The 15,000-nt window shown below is 42.7% G+C and overlaps 2 protein-coding genes across 2 annotated transcripts in view; both read right to left on the reverse strand.

Annotated features, from left to right (window-relative positions):
• Positions 1-1,902: 1,902 nt before the first annotated feature.
• Positions 1,903-15,000, reverse strand: part of LOC113802880 (uncharacterized) — a 15,050-nt gene continuing 1,952 nt past the window's right edge. The window contains exons 2-4 of the mRNA XM_070121911.1: positions 14,943-15,000; positions 2,191-14,848; positions 1,903-2,036 (exon numbers count right to left, since the gene is read on the reverse strand). The exon at positions 14,943-15,000 is cut by the window's right edge and continues 8 nt beyond it. Of these exons, the coding sequence (XP_069978012.1) occupies positions 10,755-14,848; positions 14,943-15,000 (4,152 nt within the window). The 3' untranslated portion in view covers positions 1,903-2,036; positions 2,191-10,754. The remainder of the gene's footprint in view (positions 2,037-2,190; positions 14,849-14,942) is intronic.
• LOC113823395 (uncharacterized) lies at positions 8,840-9,970 on the reverse strand. Its single transcript, XM_070121561.1, has one exon. The coding sequence runs from the start codon at positions 9,968-9,970 to the stop codon at positions 8,840-8,842; it is 1,131 nt and encodes a 376-aa protein (XP_069977662.1).

Below are 15,000 nucleotides of genomic sequence, written 5' to 3' on the forward strand. Positions count from 1 at the left end.
TATATATATATATATATATATGTCTATATATATATATATCTACATATATATATATACATATATATATATATATATATATATATATATATATAAGTAGTTCTTGTATGGACAGAATAGCCTCACCCCCATGGGTCCCCCCCTATGTACCTAACGTGTCATAACAGGAAGTGACCTAATGACTTCCGGAAGTAATTACCGTAATCGATTACGGGAAATCAGTAACCTTGACTAATGATGGAGAACACGCACACCTGAAGGGGTGCCCCCCCCTCCCTTTCCTCTCCAAAACAACAATAATAATAATGAGAATACGAGAAAGAGGAAGAAGAAGAAGAGGAAGAAGAAGAAGAAGAGGAACAACAAACAAACATGGATCCTGTTGCCGCAGGTCAAACTATCATCCTAAGAGCAGGTGTCACAGGTTCCAATACCCCAACCCCTCACCCAAAAACACCTTGGACACAGCAGCCTCACCCCCATGGGTCCCCCCCTATGTACCTAACGTGTCATAACAGGAAGTGCCCTAATGACTTCCGGAAGTAATTACCGTAATCGATACGGGAATCAATAGCCGTAACTAATGATGGAGAACACGCACACCTGAAGGGGTGCCCCCCCATTCCTTTCCTCTCCAAAACAACAATAATAATAATAATAATAATAAGGAGAATACGAGAAAGAGGAAGAAGAAGAAGAAGAAGAAGAAGAAGAGGAAGAAGAGGAACAACAAACAAACATGGATCCTGCTGCCGCAGGTCAAACTATCATCCTAAGAGCAGGTGTCACAGGTTCCACCACCCCAACCCCCTCACCCAAAAACACCTTGGACTCACCAGCCTCACCCTATGACTACCCTCTTATCCCGCTATGCACATACCTGACGTGTCATAACAGGAAGTGACCTAATGACTTCCGGAAGTAATTATCATAATTGATTACGGGAAATCAATAACCGTGGCTAATGGGGAATAATACGCACACCAAACAGGTGTCCCCCAACCACCCAAGTCCCCCACCCCTTCATTCCCACCGCCCTCCAGGTCACGCGCAAAATTAAGCCATTACCGATGTGAGTCAGGTCAGCGAAATCAATAACAGCATCTATTCGTCATGTTTGAACATGTGGGATGGCCTACATTGTCTTAAAACATCTCAATAATAAAGTTATCCCCTCAGAAGTCAGGCACAGACACTAATTAATCAGATATTCACAGTTTGTTCCCCACAATCGAAAAGCACCTCGTTTATAAGTATAGAGTTCAGCGGAAAGGAGTATAAAATTCGTTGTACTCAATATGTCTTTATTTTTATTAACATACAAAGAATATTAATAATACATTTTCAAAAAAAAAAAAATAGTGTAACACACACACATACATTGTTCTATGAAGGCCCCCAGAAGGACAGATCTATCGCTTGCGACAGATTTATGTCCTCATCAGGCATATTTTGCGTAAGGCCAAAATTCAGAGGAGGCGACGGGCAGGGGGATATAATTTGAATGGAATCACCACTTGAAATTTCTATGAGTGGGATCTCATCTGAAATAGACGGCGATGCAGGAGGGGAAAATCTTTCCGCAACCAACCCAATCTCTTCATCGTCCTCATCGCTTGAAATGTCCACAAACGGAATAGCTTCGCTATTTCCCGTGGGACGGTATGCAGGCGACGTAGGGCTCACAGCAGGCAAAATAACGCGAGAGCAGGACTCGACCCTCGCAGGCGACATGTAAGAGGGTGACACATCGCGGTTCTCTTCAGGTTCCCCGAAAGCGGCATCTTGAGGGCTGGAAGGTGAGGGTTCATCCCACACAGGCGATATACAACAAGACGTCACACAGTGACACATGGGTAATGACGCGTCTGCTGCCTCCTTCGGTTCCGCGAAAGTGTCAGCTCTCTCCGCTGTCGTCCCGGAGGTGCTGGCTTCCACTGGAGAGACTCTTCTTCTTTTTCTCGGGGATAATACCGACTGCGACCGCACACTCTGCTTATGTAAAACAATGACGCATGCATCGGCACCATCCTCAAAAGCTGCAACAGAAAGTAACACATGAACACACTAGGATTTGCAATGACTACAACAGAGAAACATATTAACACATCGAGATTTACAATGGCAACAGTACACAAATGAAAATACATATATCTGATAAAGTTAAAAAAGTTCAAGTTTTCAGAGACTCACCTTTGTAAAAGGTGTATTCGTTAGCAGACCCATCCCAATGAAAAATTGCTATTGTACTTCCAACAGCAACACCTGCAAATAAAAAACACCAATGAATTACCCTTCAACATCTAAAAAACAACACAAAATATCAAAAAATGTTCATAGTTATAATACAAGTCAAACACCGAGTTTTTACGAGAAAAACAAAGAAATGTTTTACCTGGCAGCGAGGTGTTCTTCATAAAGGTTGAGTTCATCTTGGTATGCTTAAGAAAAACACTGTATCACCCTTCAGAATCGAACGCCTTTTATACGACAAGATCTGAGAACCAGCAGACCATCCCACCAATCCCAACCTCTTAAAACACGAGGGGGAGGGGTGAAGGGGTGAGGTCTGTACTTAATTACCTATTCCGCAAAACATTCGCTCACATTCCTTTTTACTGAGTGATTCGTTACAAAACAACCTTTCACACCGAGGCATTTTAAAGTTTCTATACAAAAATCTAATAACTTTTCTGTCATTATATCTAAAATCATTCTGTGAAAAATAAAAGCGCAGAAAATTAACAATATAATCTATTCCATGCAAATTAATATGGTACATGATAAAGATCGCATAGGCACCGCATGTTAAACTATCAATGCTTTGCAAATGTCTACCAATGTCAAGGAAGCTCTTATCATAATACTGGTCGATAAATCTTTGCAACCAAGGAGAATAAATATGAGGCTTGATTCCGTAGGAATCAAAGTAGGCAATACAATATTTCCCAACAACTACTAATACATAATGACCCATTAATGTTGGTCTGTGCCGAGAGGTAAGTATGTTAACCACAAAAAATTCATTATATGTTGTACGATCTTTTCTAATGGGCAGTTGATCGGCCAAGAAACACCCTCGCAACACATATCCACCTCTGAGAAACTGTCTACAAACGTCTGCAACCTCACCACAATTCATTATGCGCGAATATCTGTAACTACCCTTCGATCACTATCAACATACATCACACCCTGTGTATCGCCTACCAAAAATAAAACAATGTTCGAGTCGTGAGGTTGTGACAATTCAACGGCAATCCTAAGGCTTCCAGAGTTTTCAATAGCAATTGCGTCTTGTAGCTTTTCTGGTTGCAAATCCAAAACTGCTACCATTTTTCCATTCACAAATCCATCTCTGTCGAGTGAATGTTCTTTTTCCAACCCCAACGCATTCAGCGAGTGATAATACAAATCTGAGCAACGACTCGGAAAACTCGTACTTATATTGTACACAGAGTTGTTATTAACAATAACCGAAAGCTTGCTCAAATGATTATGACCAAAGTGCAATGGATTTTCGCTGTAATTTCCTGCATATGCTTTCATGTCCACCATAAAAAGAGCTAACTTTTCGGGAATCGTTGATCCCCAGGGCATATCAATGCTCAGCTGGGTTTGGTTACTTGCCATGACATAAGTTTTGTATAGCGTTTTATTGAATATATAGCTAAGAGGACTACGAAGCAAAGATTTGTTAAGAGCCTCCCTTGCTGAATCCCGGGGTTTTAGTGTGGTTAAATGCAATTTACAAGTTTCTATCTCCACCTTAGGATTCGAACTACTCGCTTCCGGTTCGGCGTTAATAACAAACTTGTCAGAGGCAAATTCCAGTCGTATTCTCATAGACACATTGTCTAAAAGATACATATCCATTGATGCTATATCTAACAATAACGGAGCCATAAAATGAAATCCGTGAGTCTTAACCTCGCTCATAGCAGATTTCTCTTGCGTGCTAGCATTCGTAAATATTTCTTTATTGTAGGTCCTCGGTATGCTAGAACTATCATAATAATACATATTTCTTCCTAAAGTTTTTTTCAGCGAAGGAGACATACCCGTTTCTAAGCGAACATAGGACGAAAAGTTATACAGAGGATTTTGTTCTACTTGTTGACCGTTAAAATAAACCGATACAGATTTAATTAGCGAGTGCATAGCAGAGTTGCACAACACAGCATGATCAGCTTCACCCAGCGAGGTGCCATCTCCTTTCTTCAGATTACCCTTAATCTCCAGAACCAATCTTGACAGGTCGATATAACAATTCTGCCCGGCGGGCCATCTAAATTCTGCATAATTATCTGTAACAGACCCATTTATCCCTGCATTAAAAGGCAGGACGTCGACTTCACATCTGTCTTCAATCCCTGATTCAACCATACGTAGCCTATTCGACCTGGGAAACATATCGCTTACCCCGGCCACATAAGACGACAATGGCGTCTTGTACTGATTCATGATTGATAATATGAATAACAATAACAATAATAATATCACAATCTGTATCTCTATATTATTATTGCGCACAGCGACAAGGCGAGACCGTAACTGACTAAGCCAAAGAAAAAACATCTTTTTTATAGGCTGAACAACTTGGTCGGATCGTTAATCTTTTCACTCTTTTTCGTTTTCTACGCACCCCTCCTCCTCCCCCTCTCATTGCTCTCGCGCCAATGTGTTTGACAGCCTCCACTCCTCTCTTTTTCATAGAAGACCTCAAGTTAGTATTCCCCTGTCTCATATCATCAATAACACCAGATCCAAAATCGAGTAATGCTGGTTTAACAAGCTTAGAAACAAATGGAATTAATCTCTTGCCAATATTTCCGAGAAAAGATAATAATCCGGCGCCTCTTCTGTAATGGTCATAAGACTTATATACGCTAATGTCCCCCACGCCCCCTCCTCGAAACTGTTTAATCTGCGATTCCGGTTGTTCAAATATTACCATGAATTCCTCGGTGGTGGGGGGGACAAAGGGCGCTCTTACATACATGGCGGAAATCAAAATGGTGTCTATCTTCGATATGCATAAAGCAAACACACCAGGACGACGTTCTAATGTAAAATAAGCAAAGATATGCATGTGCTGTCTTTATATACGGGCAGCCTTTACCGAGATCTTATGTGCAATATAAGCGTAATAGAACGTCCTTCCTCGAAAACTATTGGATAACCATTCTGATCTGTAATGCGCACCCCCACAGAATTTAATGTCTTATTTAAGAGCTGTTTATAAAGCGTGGGTGTATACCCCTTTGTACTCGAACCTTGCAAAGCAAATGCGTCTAAGATGTTTACCTGCTGTCCTGCAAATCGACAAGGAACAACAATGTCTGAATACACATAAATAAAGTCCACACCGCCATCGTTTCTCGGAGGCCTCATACTTACATTCTGATTATATAATAACCATTTATAATCAACAGACACTGTGCGAGGTACATAATAGCGATATATTTTTTTTTCGCTAAACCCTAATATGTGCGCCAGACGAGGCGAGAAGCGAACAGCCATATCGGGATGACAGCGTGCTTCCCTCCCATCGCCAACCGCGTGAACGATAATTTCTACGCGAACGCGCTCTGTTTCCCAGTCATAGATAAGAAGTCTCCCCTGTGGCATATATTTTTGAATTGCATCCACGCCTAATATCGGCGCAATTTGTTCCGTTATATCTTTATTAATCATATCTATCATAATTTTTGGTTCTCTCGCATGACCTAGCATGCTAAATTTCGGGACGTACTTAAACATGTCAATCATAATTGGGTGAGCACTGTTATCACAAACACTAATAAACTGAATACTAAAATCATTATCATTTGCTATGATGCTGTAGTAATTTTTGGGATGCAAAAAATTAACCAGCGCCACCTCATAATCCATGGAAGGATCCAACATTAGCGGCGAAATGACGTTTTCAAACGCATAAGAAGTGTTGTGCGGGAAAACATCTTTCGATGCAGTACTGGTAATGTATATGTACTGATTGTCAGTCTCCATGGTGGAAGTTGATGACAGACTGAGAGTTGCATCAATAATTTCACCCTTTATAACAAAGATGTAAAGGATAATAAGACTTAAGGAGTAATTCATAACCTTATTTTATTAAAGATATCATATATATATATAAATCAAACAAGTACAAATGCTACTGGAGAACATGAGATATTAATGATCATTTTCCAGCTGCCTCGGTAGCTTCGATGTCCGCCGCTGTTCGCAGGTAATTTCACCATCCTCCGCATCATCTTCATTATACCTGGGTCGTTTGTTTCTAATGTTCGGCTCAGGCAAAAGGAGAGGACTCGCGCACAGCAGCGAAACAGATATCTTCAAAGGCATACACCGCGCTGCAAAGTCTTGTAAAAGCTCAATGTATGCATGGCTCCAACTGCCTCCTTCCACTTCAACTGGAAATAAGATCTCCCCAATATTCAACTCTTGAAGCTGATTAAACAATGAATCGAGACATTCACCCAAATTTCTTAGTCGGTTTTCCGATCCGTCACACGCCAATCCATCAACATAATGTCTATCCATACTCGACTTTAATTGTTTCATGGCAATTTCATTATTTTCCAGGGCTCTCCCGGGACCAAAGTGGGCAACGAGATAGATAATTACAGGCCCATCTCCCTGTTTCACACTAACGACCCCGGTAGCACATCTGTCAGCTACAATAGCCCTTGAGGTAGAAAATAACCGCCTTTTTGATCTGTAGTAATCAGCATATGCATATTCTTTTTCCAATATGCCCGATGTAGCGTAAGCAGTCTTTCCACATGCATTAGCAATGACGCATACGGCGGTGTCTTTACACAGCTCATGCTGGAGAATACCTCCTTTTCTAATCAACAGGGGGTATAGATAATTCGGGAGATAATCCTCGCGAGGTGACCTCGCACTGACAGAGGGGGCTTCCATTAGCGGTCGTTCTTCTTCCTCCATCTCTTCATTAATCATCTCTCTGTAGCGCCTGACAAATTGAGGAACGGCAACAACAGTAGCAGGGCGCTGACGTGGAGACACTTCCTCGGCCATCTTCTTGCACAATCGAGGCAGTAGTATAACTCATCACCGCTCGTATCCTCGCTTTATACCCATAGTGTCCTGTCGTTACTCGCTCATGCATGCCAGCACCCCGCCCACTTAATGCGTTACAATCATCTGCGCAGCTTTGTACACAATCGATAGCCCATTTCAAAGGCAATAGACTGTTGATTGTATAAACTGGCGAGTCTGCGATATTTTGAAATCGTGCGTAATGCTTCTTCCTGCGGGGCATGCTTTAAATTTTCTACAGCATCATCAACTTCTTGTTGGTAGACTTGTTCAGAGTGGTTTGCAAGAAAGGCTCGGTATGTCTCCCACAATGACACAACAATATCGTGTTTGTACTGAGCTCGATAAAATTTTATCACCTCTCTTCGAAGCTCACCACCTAGAACTTTGAATGATACATTTTCTTCATCGTCGCTGCTGGTGTTGCTGTTGTTGGACGCACTGCTTGTGCTCGCGCGCGAGGACGCGTTGCTGAAGAGTTCTCCGTTCTCACTCATGTTTATGTTGTTATTGCGTCTTACATACACACGCTTCTGATTATAGAATCGCCGGTTTTATCCTCTCTCGAGGCCGTTAATAGGGGTTCCAACGCATCTTACTCTGTGCAGACATAAGGGCGGACATTGGCTTAACTTTTACATTCCCACCTGCCTTATGAACACCTGTGAGATACCGCCTAGCTGCCGGACTGCGCATATAATCATATGGTAATGGCGCAAAGTTATGTAATATTTTCAAAAGTTCCTTTTCTTTTACAGAAAACGAGTGCGATGATGAGGATGCAAAATACTTGATAACATCGAGTATATTTAACCCTGTTATAGGAGATTGTATCTGACCTAATTCGTCCCACCGAATTAAAGACTGCTTACGGTAAAATTCCAAGAGAGATTTTGCATAATCTTGCTGATTTGTTTTGAAGAAAATTCCTACCAAGTGTTCTAATGAGGGGTTTATCGGTGTATTCTGATTGTTGTCAGGGATTGCTTTTTCAAGCCTTTGCAGAGCTGCAGAGGGAAGGGGTACTGTCATTGCCTCATTAGCGGCGGAACGCCTGCATTTTCTCACATTCTTTTTGTTTATTTTCTTGCGAAAAGTAGAGCGCGGGATAATGAGCGAGCGCACGAGCCCGCCCCCGCGTCTATTTCCCGCGCAGACATCGCGACAACGCGTGCGCTCGCACCCGCCGCGCCCGCCGCGTCCGCCTCGCTCGCTGCACCCGCCGCCGCTATGACAGCTGTCGTTCGCGTGCCCCCCATTTATTGCGGTATTTTTAGCTGCCATGGTGATATCCGGAGGCGATTCTAATATGTTCTTGTTGACACCATCATTAATCTTGTTAGTATCATTACCGTTCGAGGTGAGGTCAGAGACCAGGTGGGTCAGATGTCGGTCGACCGTGGACTTTGGAACAAGACAATACTCTTTCATATTTCTAATCAAATTAAAGATGTAAATGCATTTACAGCAAGCGGGAGTAGAATGGATAAAATATTTCCCCCGGTGCGAGATGAGAGAATTTTTTTCTTCTTTTTAAGAGACGTTTTCTTCAGAGACACTTCCTTGATAGCTTGCCGATATCGTTTCAATTTCTTAATAATACTTTTTTCCGTGGTTAAGTTTTTCCTTAAGAAATTTGAAAAAACTTCGGCAATGCAATTGATCTGCTGTTTATCCAGCTGTAATATAAAGCCGGAACGTCGTTTTGGCTTTAGTGAACAGATAAACGATAGCACATCAACAAATCGAGGTGTGAGGGGCTGCCTTGTCATGGTGCAGGCTGCATGTCATCAATCGTAATGTATGAATTGAATTTGTCGGGATATCCAATCCAGCGAACAAGATATTCTCTCTGCTTTTTATTTCTGTTCCACCTCGATGACAGGATCTTGTACGGGTAAACACTTGGCAGTGATGTCGGGACGAGCTCCTCTCGATAAAACAAACCTTGGACTTCTTCACCGCTTAAATCTTCCAGATAATACCCGACTATGTTCTGACGATTGTCAATCTGTCGAATTTTAAATATCTCCTCCGTATTTTGTATTTCATATCCCTTGCGAAATGCGTCGGTACGAGAGCGCGCTGCGATGCGCACAGTGTCCCCAACCTTTATATTCTGATTGCTAGCATGCGATAGGTCCTTTTTTATATGCACATTCAATGAACGAGCATACATTTGTCGAAAGAGACGTTGACACTGCGCCCGCGTGTAATGGCGGTGCACGTCCAGTGGCGCGGCGCCTTTCAAACCCGCGTGCGCGCGCTCATTATAGGCTAAAACAATATCCGGGAGAACGTCGATATACCTCAGCGTATCTTTTAAGGTTAAATATTTATATATGCGTTCCTTGAGGGTTCTGATGTGTCTCTCTGCAATGCTAGCCTTTATTTCCTTCGAATGCGTGGTATACCACTGCATCTTATGTTCGCGCAGTAAGCCGTTCACTGTATTATTTACAAACTCTCGCCCTGCATCGGTGAAGAGGTGAGTTAAACCTTTAGCATCCTCAGTATTTAACACCGATTTTAGTGCGCTCGCAACCTCCGTCTTGTTTTTACTCTTTAAGGGTCTTACTTGCATATAACGACTAAACACATCTACACACACGAGCAAATAGTTGGTTTTATCGTTTTGTCTTGATAAGTTTCGCATGTCTGCCAGATCACACGTTAAGATTTTGCGAGGTCCTATAGCCATTGTTTGGCGACGCGGGAATTTTTTGCGAGTATGTCTGTGAAGAGTATACACACGCTGTGATGACAAAGCATTTTTCACATCCGATTGTGTAATATTATCCTTTCCTAATTGCGTGCGAGCGGCGTCTAACAGCGCTTGTATTCCACCTAAGCTGTGGGGCTTTGTATAGTCTTCATACAAGTCCTTTAGAACTTGCATGGTTCTGTCGGTGATCACCATTGGTAGACAAGCTGATGTGGAAAATATTCACAGAGGATATTACTGCGAAACTGCAGTTTATCTGGAGTTTCACAACCGAGGTCTATGAGTAAATAACCGCGAGATTTCGAGAGAACAACCTTTTTATATAACTCCAAAAACCGCTTGGCTTCACTCTTGCCATATAACTGCCTACCGAGGCATTCTAACTGTCCGAGATCTCTCTGTTTTAGCAAAATAAAATGAGAGGTATTTAGTGAAATGTTGCGGCTGTGCTTCCCTTTCATAAATACATTTTGAACGAGGAGTACAACAGATATGTTTTCGTGTCGTCCCTTTGTAAAGATATTACTTACAATGTCATTATTAGCCGCTTCTATAAAGCAATCATCCAGTATATATAATATGCGGTCATTCGGTTTTGTCTTATGATTGATGGGATCTATAATGTCTTTGTTAACAATAAGTTTGTCAGATAAAGAGGTTTCCTTTTCTAGCGGATGAGATTCACTCCCGCATACAATTATACAATCAAACTGTTTCTGATAGTGCACAACAATTTTTGTGGCGAGATGCGTCTTTCCCGAATTAGTGACTCCTGCAATTATTATTCTTGCGGGGTGAGCAAAGAGATCCAGCAAGTTCTCCTTAAAACAGGAGTATGGAGTACTGTGCGACATGTTGAAGGACACAAATAAAAATGACACTTAAATTTTAGACGTCGTCTATTTTATTGACTACAATATACAGAAAATATTATGTACATGTGTTAAGTATAGCCATTTTAAATAAAGTCATCATCACTATTTTCCTCTGCTTCCTCGATGAAGGGGTTCCCAGTTTGTGTTTTTCTGCGCTTTCGCGGTCTTGGGTTGCCAGATCGTTGCCTCCTGATGTTATTATTATAGTTGTTGTGTACAACAGACGGAAAGTGAAGGTGGCGGAGATACTCTCGTTTTCTCCATAGATGGCTTAATCTTTCCTCTCCTGTTGTTGTTATTGTTGTTGTTACCACGGTCTCGGCCTCCTCCTCCCCCTCCTCCTCCTCCCCCTCCCCCTCCTCCTTCTCGCTCTCGCTCGCGCCGGTTGCCACATCGCGCACGAATTCTCCCCTCGTTTCCTCCTCCCCCTCTTCGCTCTCTGCCGCCTCGGAAAGGTGTTTAATGTCTGGATGACCATATGCTAGCGATTTATAGGCATTTACATACCAACGTTTATCATCGTATAATGACAGCCCGCGCTTTTTCATTTGCGTGGTCATCATTTGACCTCCAACGTTGGTAATGCTCACCTGTTTAAAGAAATGCACTTCTTTTTCATGAAGAATGCGACGGAAATTGTCGTGTTTTAGCCTCCTCTTCTCAGCCCGACAAATTCCCTTTGCACCCGCGGATGTTTGATCGCTATTTAGGAGCAAGGAATAAGTCTTGGGCTTTAGGCAAATTGCCTCTTTTATCGGAATCTCCCCTGTTTCAGATTTTAATAATCCAAGTTTGCCCTTGACAGACTGGTTGTATAATGGATGGTCATGGCTAAAATTAGAAGTGTCTATCCACTCTTTCAAAGGAGATAAGGACAATTCTTTATAAATGTCATCTGTCTCCACAGAGAGGATATAGCTGTCGGTGTCGGAGTAACAGAGCTGCACACGATCTCCGTAATGAGTCTTTAAAACTTTATAATAAAAGTTATACAATTTCAATTTAGCCAGCTCCAAGATGGTAAATCCAACATACTGCGGATAAGCCATACTAACAGTTTTTGCCCTTGAAATGGTTATCACTCTGTTTGGAGCTAAGGGGATGAATCTTTTGAAGAATGGGCTTCGAATCTTTTTGAGAAAAGAAGAAGCATTGCACACCATACTAGCACGTTCTAGTCTTTTTAGAGGGTTCATTAAACACCGCCCAAAGACACTGTTTGAAAGCGTCTTGAAGCACAACTGTTGTGCTTTATCGGTGGCTTCCCTGCGCGCCTTAATATTTTCGTGAATAAAAGGCGATAAAAATTCACGTTGGGAGAATTCGTACACATCGCTTACTCGCTCCACCTCCACCCCCAAGTCAATTAAAAGCTGCAAATGTTTCAGTAAAATGAGGTGGTCCTTCTGCGGAAGATGTGAAGCCACAAGCTTTTGGTTTTTGCGTGGTAAACGCCTGTTCTGCGATGCTAGAAGTTGTTTGTTATAAGGGGAAATGTCCTGATTTCTTATGTTCATGTGATGAATGAGGAGGGGCAAGTCGTCTGTCTTCCTCGCAACTTCGGGTGGAACTCTGAGATCAGCCACTACCCAGTGCCCAACATCACCGCTTTCGTCGTGGTTGGTTAACCCCGATGCAATGAACTCGGACTTTTCACGGGGCGGTAATTTCCGGATATTGCCGTATGGTAATTTCTCAGACATTACCGTGGCATACAAGCTGTTGAAATCAAGGTAAAGTATGTAGGTGCTACTTTCCTTTTGTGGGTCATGGTGCGGATTAACAAGGGAGTTCTTTGCTACCGTGAGAGGGCGAACACATGTTGTCAGTCCCCCTCTCACAGATTGCTCAATTTTGCGGGCTAATTCTGGATCGGATATAAGCTCAAGGTTTGTTTTTGTCATTTTTAGGAATGCATCGTATGCATATCCGGGAAGACTGACATAGTTAACTATATCCAGATCGTACTTTTCAGCAAGCATAGACCTCCACTCTGTAATCACATCGGCTAGCAAACCCACATCAGTCCTCAGGTAGCACTCTAAATAATCACCTAAAGTACGACACCCGGCTGCATTCCAGACTTTTAGTGCATGAGCATACTCCTCCTCCGTAACCGTCTCACCTGTGAGGGAGCTATAAAACTTTTCAATAGGGGGGAGGCTGGTCTCTTCGAGCTTTTTCAGGTCATCCAAGTACTCATACGGAAAAATACCCTTTCCCGTTAGAAGCAGCGACTGAGCTTCGTCTGGCAAATGACGTAAGATATGCTTGGAATACCTGAGTGAGCGGCTGCTTTCAATATGAGTTTTGGCGAGAGAGCTTAGGCTTGCGTTCATAAAAGCTAAGCTATCGAGGAATTTCAGGTTGTTTAGTTCCACAGAGTGATATCGAAGCCCTTGCTTCGTAAGAATTTTGATTTTTGTGTTAACTTGCATTTCTTTCAGAATGAGCCCGAGGTCGTAAGAGTGATTATGAGCCAGACAGGGGATAGCTGTGCGATGATTTTTCATCTGGAGGTTACAGCGAGCGCAATAAGCACCAATGTAGTTCATCCGATCTTTAGTATGGTCGTGGTGTCTGTGCTTTTGTTGATGTGTGGGAAATTTTTGGTTGCACATTTCGCACATTTCGGCCTTCTTAAAAGCTTCTTCATCTTCGTTGGACATGTGGAGAGGATGATAAGGCATGTTTTTTACAATGTCCGCCCATTTGTTAGACAGATTCTCAACAAAGTGCGTGGCAGCGTCGGCACCCTGATATAGAAAACTATCTACTACTTCACCTTGTCTGTCTATTATGATATAGCTGTAGGCACAGGCTTTGTGCTGTGCTATACATCTCTCCCCTCCACCAGTCTTGTCCATGAAGGCTTCAAAGTCGTAGATACACATGTGTGATGGTGCAAATGCTTTCCCATAATTCACGAAGGCGAGTTTACTCCCCTGCACCGGGTAAGTGATCTTTGTTGGCATCTCACATTCTAACATGTGAGATTCGGCTGATCTCTGATCGGGAAACGAAGAGAAACATGTGCGACAAAAGTGCTTGTGAACGTTCCTGCCTCTCATGGTAAATACGTCCATGTACTTATTAAAGTCTGTTATTAGACAGGCGTGCTCATTTTTAAGAAGAAGTAGGTGAAGACGCAGTCGCTCCTTGATGTCTTCTCTTCCTTTTCTCACCTGTAATATGGCATATTTTTCGTGAAATATGTTCGTTTTTTCAAGGGTATAGACATAAATAGAGAGACTATTGTCTCTCTCTAATTCTCCCAATGTTTCCCAGCTGGTGGGGAGTTTTTCCGCGTCATGTTTAATAAGGCGCGCACATTTAGCCGGAGTGTTGACTGCTCTGTGTAGATTATTTTTTGAGCGTCCAGCTGCTAGCCATTTTCCGGCCGCGAGGGATCGTATGACACAGTCTGTGTTACCTGTTGGGTTGAAGATATAATGACCCCCTCGAACATCTTCAGGATATGCCACATGTCGTCCAATTGCTTGGGGAACTAGAAGATGTGATATCGTAATGTCGTGAGCATTAATGGATTCAAGATCGAGTCCGCTTCCCTCATCTGATAACCACTCTTCTAGTTTAGCTTCTGCTTCCTCTGCCCATCCGCATACAGCTCTTCTACACTCGTCTTCGCTAGATATTGCATAACTGCACAGTGTGATATCTTTTTCAATATGCATGACATTGCCGGTAGTGAAGTCTATCTTGGAGAGGGTAATATTAAACCCTGTAAATGATTTCGTGGAAGGGGGAGGGCATCCGAGTGTGGAGCGGTGAATTTGTAAGACATCTGTAAAATAATCTTGATTTCTGCGCAGGTAATCAGACGGAGATGGCTGGTCTTGGTTAGGAATGCTGAAGCCGAGCCTTACGGCTGCCCCTTGAAATAATTCCCCCCTGGAGATAATATGCGGCGTCTCTACAATATTATCTTCTTCTTCTTCTTTATCACTAATAACATCACTGTCACTTTCATAATATTTTCTATTCACACGAGCACGCGATATTTCCGGTTGTGCTGTAATAGACCTGGACGGCCCGGGTTGGGGCGAGAGAATCCGCGATGGTCCCGGTTGCGGTGTAATAGACCTGGACGGACCGGGTAGGGGTGAGAGGGGGCGAGTCGAGACTTGTTGTATGGGAAGGTCCTGCTGTAGGTTCCCTGCAAGACATAACATAAACACAGTTATTACACAATAATGCGAGGAGGGGGTTATACAACATTCACTCCTCAAACCGTCTTTGTGAGAACTTGCCTGGTGTGGTATGTGACGATCGGTGAGTGGCGATCTTAGAACCTTTAGACCCCTTTCC

The sequence above is a fragment of the Penaeus vannamei genome, chromosome 5 (assembly GCF_042767895.1).
Source record: "Penaeus vannamei isolate JL-2024 chromosome 5, ASM4276789v1, whole genome shotgun sequence".
Lineage (NCBI taxonomy): Eukaryota > Metazoa > Arthropoda > Malacostraca > Decapoda > Penaeidae > Penaeus > Penaeus vannamei.

Bases quoted from the DNA above. Each gene is read 5' to 3' on its own strand.
- LOC113823395 (XM_070121561.1), bottom strand. From the start codon at position 9,970: ATGCAAGTTCTAAAGGACTTGTATGAAGACTATACAAAGCCCCACAGC.